At 43.0% G+C, this 12,025-nt stretch overlaps 1 protein-coding gene across 4 annotated transcripts in view; it reads left to right on the top strand.

The window, feature by feature from the left end:
• Window positions 1-12,025, top strand: part of CDC25A (cell division cycle 25A) — a 27,543-nt gene that overhangs the window by 3,244 nt on the left and 12,274 nt on the right. Inside the window, exons 3-9 of one of the 4 annotated variants that reach the window (XM_003800548.1) lie at window positions 1,641-1,683; window positions 2,450-2,486; window positions 3,518-3,619; window positions 5,514-5,633; window positions 7,528-7,662; window positions 8,086-8,160; window positions 11,830-12,003. In XM_003800548.1, the coding sequence (XP_003800596.1) occupies window positions 1,641-1,683; window positions 2,450-2,486; window positions 3,518-3,619; window positions 5,514-5,633; window positions 7,528-7,662; window positions 8,086-8,160; window positions 11,830-12,003 (686 nt within the window). The remainder of the gene's footprint in view (window positions 1-1,640; window positions 1,684-2,449; window positions 2,487-3,517; window positions 3,620-5,513; window positions 5,634-7,527; window positions 7,663-8,085; window positions 8,161-11,829; window positions 12,004-12,025) is intronic. The other 3 variants (XM_012811878.1, XM_012811880.1, XM_012811879.1) reach the window with 3 other exon arrangements.

The raw sequence follows: 12,025 nt of genomic DNA, 5'->3' as shown, positions 1-12,025 counted from the left end.
ATAGGCGCCGAGCCTAAAGATCTATTTAAATGAAAAAGATATATAAAATACAGGGTCAAATTACTAGAAGTACAATATAAGGAAGTTATTTTCATGATCTTGCTATGGAGGAAATGTGCCAGTATGTTTCATTCTTCATAAATTCATGCTACTACTGCCTGGTTTATCTGTATTTCCACAGATAAAAGACTGGACAGCCTGAGCAACATAGTAAGACCCTGTCTCTACAAAAAGTGAAAAAATTAGCCAGGTGTAGTAGTGTAGCTTATAGTCCCAGCTACTCAGATGGCTAAGACGAGAGGATTTCTCCAGCCTAGGAGTTTAAGGCTACAATGAGCTATGATTAAACCATTCCACTCCAGCCTAAGCTTGGGGAGGTACTGTCTCCTAAAGAAAAAGCACTAGGGCAAAGATGCTTTAGATTAGGGGGCTATGATATGAGCAAAAGTCTTAATATAATGTAGGCGTCTGTATAGAATGTGATATAGAACTGGGGATAGGATTCTTGTTTGTGGCAGACAGGAATATTGGGATATTGGTTACGAGTTATGACATCCAACTTTCTATAAGGCTACAGAGATGTGAAGAGGTGTGAGCTCGACATGCACTGGTGAGTCTGGGTCGTGCAGAGCTGGCACAGAAGTAATCTTAAGCAGTTCCTCCACTCTGCTGCCTTTGGTATCATTTTGTTAAAAGCTGTGAGTTCTTGCCTTGCCAAACCCTCATATTAACCTGTATGATTTAATAAGATAACATATTTGAAATCAAAAACATTCCAGGAAAATATGGTACCTATTCTTTTGGTGGCTAACTCACAGAAAGTTATGAGTCACCTCTATCTGAAGATCCAAATAATCTGGGTGGCACCTGCTAGGGTGCCAGCCCCATATACTGAGGGTGACAGGTTCTAACCCAGCCCTGGCCAAACTGCAACAAAAAAATAGCTGGGCGTTGTGGCGGGCGCCTGTAGTCCCAGCTACTCGGGAGGCTGAGGCAAGAGAATGCCCTAAGCCCAAGAGCTGGAGGTTGCTATGAGCTGGGACACCACAGCACTCTACCGAGGGTGACAAAGTAAGACTCTGTCTCAAAAAATAATAATAATAATAAAATAACCAAATAATCATGATACTAAGCAATTTTATTTACCATTTTCTCAAATCCTATTTTCCTTGATGATATTTTCAAGTAGAAAGGGATTAGTAAATAGACTCTGAAAATATTAAGACTTGTCATACAGGAGGTTTTTGACAAATAGAGACTTGACTTTAATTCTGTCAAAATAAATAGTATGGTTCAGCACCCGTAGCTCAGTGAGTAGGGCACCAGCCACATACAGTGAGGCTGGTGGGTTCGAGCTGGGCCTGGGCCAACTAAATAACAATGACCACTCCAACCAAAAAACAGCCGGGTGTTGTGGCAGGTGCCAGTAGTCCCAGCTACTTGGGGAGGCTGTGGCAAGAGAATCGCTTAAACACAAGAGTTTGAGGTTTCTGTGAGCTGTGACACCACAGCACTCTACCAAGGGCAACATAATGAGACTCTGTCTCAAAGAAAGAAAAGAAATAGTACTAACCTATTTATTTTAATGAGAAAATAGTGTTTTGTGCATTATTTCCTGAGTAGGTTTTTCTTTTCCACAGGTTTCTGTCTGGATTCTCCCGGACCCTTGGATAGTAAAGAAAAGTATGTATCATTGCTTTTAAGTGTTTATACTTAGAAAAAAATGTTCATATTTTTTAATGAAATTCTTCATACTCTGGACTAGATCCTTCTAGAAACTGGTATCTTGAGAATGAGTAGTTTGTGTCAGCAGTTTTCAAAACTTTTTTCTTCCACCCTTTATTTTCTCTGTAATTCTGGTATTCTGTTTGTACCTCACCCAAACCCTTGCTTACCTTCTGAAATCACGGCCTTAAGAGAACATGGTTTTTTTTTGTTTGTGTGTGTTTGTTTTTTGAGACAGTCTCACTTTGTCACCCTCAGTAGAGTGCTGTGATGTCACAGCAACTTCAAACTCTTTGGCTCAAGCGATTCTCTTGCCTTAGCCTCCCAAGTAGCTGGGACTACAGGCGCCTGCCACAATGCCTGGCTATTTTTAGAGATGAGTTCTCACTGTGGCTCAGACTGGTTTTGAACTAGTGAGCTCAGGGAATCCACCCACCTTAGCCTCTCAGAGTACTAGAATTACCAGTATGAGCCACCTCACTGGCCAAACATGTATATTTTAAGAGAAGACCTAGGTTTGCATTTTTTCACCTAGAAGCCTAGTATTGAGGTTGCCCCTGAGAACAGGGCAGGTTTAGAATTTTATTCTTCCATCTCTTGGCTAAAATGAGAGTCTGTCTGACTGCCTCCGCCGACCATACTATAGGCTAAACATTATTCCTCAGCCAATGAATGCCTCTTTACTTGCTTTATTCTCATTATTTACCTTCTTATCTCATTATAGCCTTGAAAATCCCGTGAGAAGAATAAATTCCCTACCTGTAAGTTAGTTCTCTTATTTTGCACTAATACCTATTATTTGTACCTTGGCTATCAGCATGACCTTGATAGACCTTAATTTGAGAGTGAAAACTGCTTTTTCTTAGTCTCCTAAGCACTAGAGCTAGGAATGTGCTGGTGAGTCTGGGCCATTCTGAGCTGGCATACAAGTAATCTGAACTAGTGTCTCCTCCATCAAGCTGCTTGTGGTATCATTTTGTTAAAGGTTTTGAGTATTTGCCTTGCCAAGTTGTATTTTTCAAACCTTCAGATTACCCGTGTGATTTAATAAGATAACGTATTTGAAATCAAAACCATTCCAAGAAAATGTGGTACCTATTCTGTCTGTGGTTAAAACTCACAGAAAGTTATATGGGTCACCTTTGTCTGAAGAACCAATTTTTTTTTTTTTTTGAGATTGAGTCTCAAGCTGCCTCCCTGGATAGAGTGCTATGGCATCATAGCTCACAGCAACCTCCAACTCGGGCTCAAGCAATCCTCTTGCCTCAGTTTTTTATATTTTTAGTAGAGATGAGGTCTCAATTTTGCCCAGGCTGGTCTCGAACTCGTGAGCTCAAGCAATCCACAGCCTTCCAGAATGCTAAGATTACAGGCATGAGCCCCACCGTGCCTGGCCAGAACCAAATAATCTTGATAGGAAGCAGTTTTATTTACCATTTTCTCAAATCCTATTCTCTTGATGATATTAGCAAGACTGCCTCTTAGATTTGTTTTTCATCTCTTAGTATCATAAAACCATAAAGAGTTCTTTTTATGCATTTATTATGTGGGGGTTAATTTGGCACTATAATCCCTGCTAAGAGGGCTATACACATTGTGGGGTTAGCTGTAAAGCTGTTAGTGGGAACCCTTCTAATCCTATGTTCTGACAAGTGGTGCCCTGGTCACATATACTGTTTAACCTACTACAGTGTGTGAGGGACAAGACAAGTCTCCCTCCCGCAATGTTCTTTTGAGAACTAAGGTTTCCATTGAATTTTTATTCATGTAACTTTCTTTTTCACTTTGATAGCAGAAGCTTCTGGGATGTAGCCCAGCTCTGAAGAGGAGCCATTCCGATTCTCTTGACCATGACATCTTTCAGCTCATTGACCAGGATGAGAACAAGGAAAATGTGAGTATGACATCAATGTATTAAACAGGCTGAGATGAAACCCTCAAGCGTCAGCAGTTTATAGAGAAATGACTGTGCTGATTTCTGGGAAACTAAAACTTAGCCAAAGTCATACATGGACTTTGAGTCCAAGAAATCTGGATTTGAATCCTGCTTCTTAGGCCAAACACAGTGGCTCATGCCTATAATCCCAGCACTTGGGAGGCCAAGGTGGGGTAGATTGCCGGAGCTCACAGGTTCGAGACCAGTGTAAGTCTGAGCGAGACCTTGTCTCTAAAAATAGCCAGGTGTTGTGGCAGACACCTGTAGTCCCACCTACTTGGGAGGCTAAGGCAAGAGAATCGCTTAAGCCCAAGAGTTTGAGGTTGCTGTGAGGTATGAAGCCACAGCACTCTACCAAGGGCAATAAATGAGACTCAGTCTCAAAAAAAAAAAAAAATCCTCCTTCTTCTTAACTTTGTGACCTTGGCAAGTTACTTTCCCATTCCTTTTGTCATGTAATACAATAACAATTTTAAGGAGAAAAAATTATGAACAGTTGATAGAAGAGATAGAAAATAAGAAACCTTGGGTGGCGCCTGTGGCTCAGTGGAGTAGGGCGCTGGCCCCATATGCTGGAGGTGGTAGGCTCAAACCCAGCTCCGGCCCCCCCCAAAAAAAAAAAGAAAAAAGAAAATATGAAACCTTAAGATGGATCTAGATGGCGAGTTTTTAATTCCTGTTCATAGGTGATTATATTGTAATAATATTGCCTTAGATTTTATCTATTTTTGCTTTGGATTTTAGAAAATGTGTGATTTAGTTTATCACTTGTTTTGTATACTTGGCAGATGCTTATGTTTTTTCGAAAATAAAATTTGATAAGGAGAAAATGCTATTTTAGAAGTTAGTTGGGTTTTTATTTGGGGGATTTTTTTGAGACCAAGTTGCCCTCAGTAGAGTGCTATGGTATTGTAGCTCACAGCAACCTCAAACTCTTGGGCTCAAGTGATTCTTTCTTGCCTGAGCCTCCTGAGTAGCTGGGACTAAAGGTGCCTGCCCCAATACCCAGCTATTTTTTTGAGACAGAGTCTCACTATGTCACCCTCAGTAGAGTGCTGTAGCATCACAGCTCACAGCAACTTCAAATTCTTGGGCTTAAGAGATTCTCTTGCCTCAGCCTTCTAAGTAGCTGGACTACAGGCATCCCCCACAACACCTGGCTATATTTTTGTTGTAGTTGTCATTTGTTTTGTTTTGTTTTTGAGACAGTCTCACTGTGCCGTCACCCTCTGTAGAGTGATGTGGCATCACAGCTCATAGCAACCTCGAACTCTTGGGCTCAAGCGATTCTCCTGCCTCTGCCTCCCAAGTGGCTGGGACTACAGGCGCCCACCACAATGCCGGCCATTTTTTGATTGCAGTTGTTTAGCTGGCCCAGGCCTTGTTCAACCACCAGCTTCAGTGTATGTGGCTGGCGCCGTAATCACTGTGCTACGGGCACCGAGCAAGTAGTTGTCATTGTTTAGCAGGCCTGAGCTGGGTTCAAACCCACCAACCCTGGTGTATGTGGCTGGCACCCTAGCTGCTGAGCTATAGGCACCAAGCTCCAGCTCTTCTTTAGAGATGGGGTCTTAACACTTGTTCAGGCTGGTCTCAAACCTGTGAGCTCAGACAATTCACCTGTCTCAGCCTCCCAGAATACTAGGATTATAGGTGTGAGCCACTGTGCCTGGCCTTAGAAGTTAGCTGTTGAGATAGCTTTGGACATTTTTGAACAGACCCAGTGTTGTAATTAGATCAGAAATAGGTGAACCTTTAGTTTGGAGGCAATGACTGTCTCACTTGGGTTATAAGTGAGGCTCTAGAGGTGGTTTTCATGGACAGTAGATGTCTGAACTATACTATCTTGCAGGAAGCCTTTGAGTTTAAGAAGCCAGTAAGACCTGCATCTCGTGGCTGCCTGCATTCTCATTCACTCGAGGAGAGTAAAGATCTCTGCACACAAAGGCAGAACTCTGCCCCAGCTCGGATGGTATGTGCTCTGGCTTTCATAGGGGTATTTCTGATGAGAAGAGAGGATTAAACCACCCTCTTTTTTTTTTTTATTAGATCATAATTGTGTACATTAATTCTATCATAGGATACAGTGTGTTGCTTCCATATACAGTTTGAAAAACTCTCATCTAACTGGCTAACATAGCCTAAACCACCCTCTTTAATTCAGAGTTAAGAACACTATAGTAGCTCTTTACCTTGACTTTTAAAACTAGACTGTCAATCATTCTTCTTGGTTTGCTGTGTCTGGAGAGCAGACAGGCAATAGCAAGAGTGGAAGATGGTATGTTTGAAATATTGGACTGTGTAGGGCAGCGCCTGTGGCTCAGTGAGTAGGGTGCCATCCCCATATACCAGACGTGGTAGGTTCAAACCGGCTCTGGCCAAAAACTGCAAAAAATATATATATATATATACATGTATATATATATGACTGCTGGCATTCTGGGCCATCCTCCTTAACTAATACTTGGTATTGCCAGGTGGGGTGTCTCACACTTATAATCGTAGCACTGGGAGGCTAAGCTGGGTGGATTGCCTGAGCTCATGAGTTCAAGACCATCCTGAGCAAGAGCAAAACCCCATCTCAGAACAATAGCCGGGCATTGTTGTGGGCTCCTGAAGTCCCAGCTGCTCGGGAGACTAAGGCAAGAGAATCACTTGAGCCTAAGTTTGAAGTTGCTGTGAGCTATGAATGACTTCATGGCACTCTACTGAGGGTAACAAAGTGAGACTTTGTCTCAAAAAAAAAAATTTAATACTTGCTCTTACACTGTGTTGTGAGTGCTTCCCAAAGAGCAATTTTGTTTGCAAACAATACTTCTTCCAAAGGTATATTAAAAACTGCAATAGAGGGTGGCACCTGTGGCTCAAGGAGTAGGGTTCTGGCCCCATATCCCGGAGGTGAAGGGTTTAAACCTGGCCCTGGCCAAAAACTGCAAAAAAACTACATTAGAGTCCTGTGAACTTACTGCCTAGAGGCTGCTTTGGCTGTTTGGGGGCCACTTGTTTCAGGCCTATTTATTTGCCAGACAGACTGTTGTTCCTTCCAAAGTTTCCTACTATTAGTCTAAATTGGATCCACCAACAGCATGTATATATTGCCAGGAGAGGTGAAACTTGAACAAAATGACCACATTGGGTTTCCAGGTTATCCTAGGAACTTACATCTGAAAATACTCTTTTTCTGGTCTAGTTTGTGGTCTGAGGTTCAGGTTCAGTCAGTATTGCTACTCTGTCTACCATTTACACTTTATTTATTTGAGACAGAGTCACTTTGTTACCTTGGGTAGAGTCCCAGGGCTGAGTCTCTTGCCTCAGCCTCTTGAGTAGCTGGGACTACTACTATTGATATGATCCTTCTTACCTAGGGGAAGCTAACAGTGTATTTATGTATAGGTACCTGCCACATGGTATTTATTTATAAATATTATTTTATTTATAAAAATAAATGCCATGTTATTTTCAGAGATGAGCTCACTCTGGCTCAGGTTGGTCTCAAACCTGTGAGCTCAGGCAATCCACCCACCTCGGCCTCCCAACTGCTAGGATTACAGGTGTGAGCCACCATGCCCGGCCTTCTTTTTTTAAAACTGATGAGGGCTCAGTAAGAAGAGCCAGGCCACTCTTTATTACCCTATCAGAACTGGAGTTACATAACTATTCCCAAGGCCATTTTATGATCTCCATAGAGACTTGCATCTTTTCACCCTTCCTCATTTCAGTGGATTTTGATAGTAGCTGCTAAAATTTTACTTTGTGTGACAAATATAACATAACATGTTTTTATCAGAAAAATCAGTGACTCATTCAAAGAAATGAAAATTGCCAGAGCTCTCATTTATTAATAAGCCATGAATTCTGTTTTACAGTTTTCTTCAAAGGAAAGAGATGGCAGTGAACCAGGGAATTTTGTTCCTCTTTTTATGCCTCAGTCACCTGTGACAGCCACTTTGTCTGATGAGGATGATGGCTTCATGGACCTTCTTGATGGAGAGAATCTGAAGGTACCGTGTGTGTGTTTTCCTATCCATTCTACAAACTATCTCTAGAGAAGTATGTTATAAAAGAGAGCAGCAATTCCCCAAGGCTTCAGCTGTCTGATATGTTTGTTCATTTGGTGAGACTTTATTGAGTTTCTGCCCCTAGCCCGATTAAATTCAGAGGGGAGGGAGGCAGGTGTCAAAAGAAGACATTGTATGATCCTTCTTAGCTAGGGGAAGCTAACAGTGTATTTATGTGCAGGAGACATGAAAAAGTATGATTAATTTCTAACCTTAAAAGTGGCTATGGGGAATAGGGAAATGGGGGTACATTATGATACTATCAATGCCTATCCAGTATTCTTTAGGCAGAATCACACCTAAAACATTTAAGCTAATATTAGTCTTTGCTGGATCTTTTTAAAACCAATTCTTCTGTTTCTTTAGAATGATGAGGAGACATCATCGTGCATGGCAAGCCTCTGGACAGCTCCCCTTGTAATGAGAAGAACTACAAATGTCGTAAGTTATTCTGGTATATCTGGAGGAAGCCTTGTGTACTCAGCCTGCTGGGAAAAGTAGTCCTTAGCTGGGAACAGCCAAAAGTTGAAAAGAATTATAGGACTTAGGGACCTGGATTTTTTTCTTTTCTTTTCCTTTTTTTTGAGACAGTCTCAAGCTGTCACTCTAGGTAGAGTGCTATGGTGTCATAGCTCACAACAACCTCCAACTTGGGCTCAAGCGATGCTCTTGCCTCAGTTTTCTATTTTTGGTAGAGACAGGGTCTCCCTTTTGCTCAGGCTGGTCTTAAACTCATGAGCTCAAGCAAGCAATACACCTGCCTTAGCCTCCCTGAGTGCTAGGATTACAGGCTAGAGCCATCGCTCTCAGCCAAGGGGACCTGAATTTTAGATCTCACCTTGGGCTGCCTACAAGCTGTGACCTTGAGGGATATGTTCCATCTCTCTACATGTTTCTGGATCTATAAATTAAGAATGGGGATGAGAAGAGGCCATGTTTATTTTCAGCTCTTAACATCTAGGCTGTGGTTTTCTTTTTTGTGTTTTTCTTTTTTCTTTTTGAGATAGAATCTCATTATGTGGCCCTTGGTAGAGTACTGTGGCGTCACAGCTCACAGCCACTCAAACCCTTGGGCTTAAGCGATTCTCTTGCCACAACTTCCCTTGTAGCTGGGACTATAGGCACCCACCATAACACCCGGCTATTTCTCCCCCACCCCACCCCCCGGCTGTTTTTTTGTTGAAGTTGTCATTGTTGTTTGGCAGGCCGGCTGGGTTTGAACACAATAGCCCCAGTGTATATGGCTTGTGTCCTAACCACAGGCGCCAAGCCACATCCAGCTATTTTTTAGAGATGGGCGCTTGCTCTTGCTCTAGCTGGTCTCAAACTCTGGAGCTCAAGTAATCCACCTGCCTTGGCCTCCCAGAGTGCTAGGATTATAGGCATGAACCACAATGCCTGGCGCATCTAGGCTCTTTGAAAAAGCCTACGTGGGTTGGGCTCAATGACTCACGCCTATAATCATAGCACTCTGGGAGGCCAACGCAGGTGGATTGCCTGAGCTCAGGAGTTTAAGACCAGCCCAAGCAAGATCGAGACACACACCCCACTTCCCATCTCTACTAAAACTAGCCAAGCATTGTTTTAGGCACCTGTAGTCCCAGCAACTTGGAAGGCTGAGGCAAAGAGGATGGATCACTTGAGCCCAGGAGTTTGAGGTGGTTGTGAGCTATGATGATGCCAGGGCACTCTACCCAGAGCAACAGAGAGGGGCTCCTTGTCAAAAAAAAAAAAGAAGAGGCAACAGCCTATCTGAAGACCTGCTTTTTGTAGATCATTCTCGCTTATTTATACTCCATAGCACCTAGCATAACACTTGATAAGCAATGATAACTCAAGAATGTTTATATATATAGGTATATTTTTTTCCTTTTAAGACAGAGTCTCAATTGTCACCTCTGGTAGAGTACCATGGCCTTATAGTTCAAGGCAATCTCAAACTCTTGGGCTCAAGCTATTCTCTCTCCTTTTTTTTTGTAGAGACAGAGTCTCTCACTTTATCATCCTTGGTAGAGTGCTATGGCATCACAACTCACAACAACCTCCAACTCCTGGGCTTAGGCGGTTCTCTTGCCTCAGCCTCCTGAGTAGCTGGGACTACAGGTGCCTGCCACAACACCTGGCTATTTTTTTGTTGCAGTTTGGCCGGAGCTGGGTTTGAACCCACCACCCTGGGTATATGGGGCCAGTGCCCTACCCACTGAGCCACAGGTGCCGCCCTCAAGCTATTCTCTTGTCTCGGCCTCCCAAGCAGCTGAGAAAACAGGTGTTTGCCACAACACCTGGCTTTTTAGAGACAAGGTCTCGCTCTGGCTCAGGCTGGTCTCGAGCCTGTAAGCTCAGGTAATCTACCTTCCTTGGCCTTCTAAGGGTTGGGATTATAGGCTTGAGCCACTCTCCTGGCCAGAGAATGTTTATATTTTTTAATTAGAAATACCCACCTCATCTGTATATATGCTGTAGACATAGGTTTCCACAGGATGCCTTTTTTTTTTTCTTTTTTGGGTTGTCCTCAGAGTGCTGTAGCATTACAGCTCACAGCAACCTCCAAGTTTTGTGTTTAAGGCGATTCTCTTGCCTCAGCCTCCCCAGTAGCTGGGATTACAGGCACCCGCCACAAGGACCAGTTGTTTTTTGTTACAGTTTGGCCGGGGCTGGGTTCAAACCTGCCTCCCTCGGTATATAGGGCCTGCCCCCTACTCACTGAGCCATAGGTACCACCCTCTATAGGATACTTTCAAACAGAAAGTTAGAAACAGGGATATGCCTACACAGGTACACACTTTCATTTTATTTTCACAGTACAAATTCAGAGTTACATGCCTTAGGTATACACACATATAGACAGTCTTTCATATTTCTAACTATCAATAACCTGAACACTAAATATGGGAAAAATGAACTATAGTTTTAAGGCCACTTGTGGATTATAGTAGATTAATGTGCATGGCTTTTGAAAAAATAAATTAACCCCATATAAATATTATGACTGAATTTGTTAAGTCATTTTTTTTTAATTTCTTTTATTTTTCTTAGATCAGAGCCTGACTTTGTCACCCTCGGTAGAGTGCTGTAGCGTCACAGTTCACAGCAACCTCTAGCTCTTGGGCTTAAGGCAATTCTCTTGCCTCAGCCTCCTGAGTAGCTGGGACTACAGGCACTCACCACAAGGCCTGGCTATTTTTTTGTTGCAGTTTGGCCAGGGCCAGGTTCAAACCCACCACCCTTGGTATATGGGGCTGGCGCCCTACTCACTGAGACACAGGCGACGCCACAGGTGCTGCCCCATTTTTGGTTTTACTTTTTTTTTTTTTGCCTTTGGAGACAGAGTCTCAAGGTGCCACCCTGGGTAGAGTGCGGTGGCATCATAGCTCACAGCAACCTCAAACTCTTGCCTCAGCCTCTCAAGTTGCTGGGACTACAGGCACCTGCCATAAGGCCTGGCCATTTTTTGGTGCCCTGGCCATTGGTGTTAGCTGGCCCGGGCCAGGCTCAAAACCGCCATCTTCTGTGTATGCGTCTGGCGCTATAGCCACTGTACTACGGGCACCGAGCCTGTCAAGTCATTTTGAAAGACATGAAATTATATGGAAAGTGACAACACTTGGGAAGTGAGTATGTTTTAGAAATTGGATTTTAAAATCATGAGCAGGGGCTACAATAGGAATTTCCTTCCACAAATAGTTATTGCAGGCTCAACATTGCTGGGAACTGTGTTAGAACTTATACTTCAGAAACATAAAAGGGAGAAAATCCCTGGTCCCTAGAAGAATAGATGTGGGAAAGAAGTGACAGCAGCATTGAAATGTTATTATCAACTTGAAAATGAGTGATTTACTTGAATATGAAAGGACCTTCTGCATAAAAGAAAAACCCAGGCTACGATACAGCAAATCACAAACAGACTAAGATGAGTTTAGACAGCTGATGTTAGACTGTTTGTATCAATGGTTAGATTGGCTGCCCTTCAGCTTTGGGGAATTAGTCTTTAAAAGACCAAGTAGGAAAAAGGACTTTTGAACGCAGTGTTAGAAAATAGTTCCCAAGAAGCCTTGGTCTGTTTGCCAAGTGAGGAGGTTTTAACAGAAAACGGATCTTTTTTCTTCTAAGGGCAACCGAAGCAAGCTGTTTGACTTCCCTTCCCTGTGTAGCGCCAGCACTCGGTCATCATTGAAGAGACCAGAGCGATCCCAAGATGAGTCACCACCTGGAAATACAAAGCGGAGAAAGAGCATATCTGGGGATAGCCCCAAAGAAGCAGCTAGTCCAGAGAAGGCCCAGGAGGTTAGTTTTCTTTTTTTTTTTT

This window comes from Otolemur garnettii, unplaced genomic scaffold, assembly GCF_000181295.1.
Source record: "Otolemur garnettii isolate 467f Iridium unplaced genomic scaffold, OtoGar3 scaffold00179, whole genome shotgun sequence".
Classification (NCBI taxonomy): Eukaryota; Metazoa; Chordata; class Mammalia; order Primates; family Galagidae; genus Otolemur; species Otolemur garnettii.
Note: the sequence above shows the minus strand (reverse complement) of the source record. Positions and strands in the feature narration are given on the sequence as shown.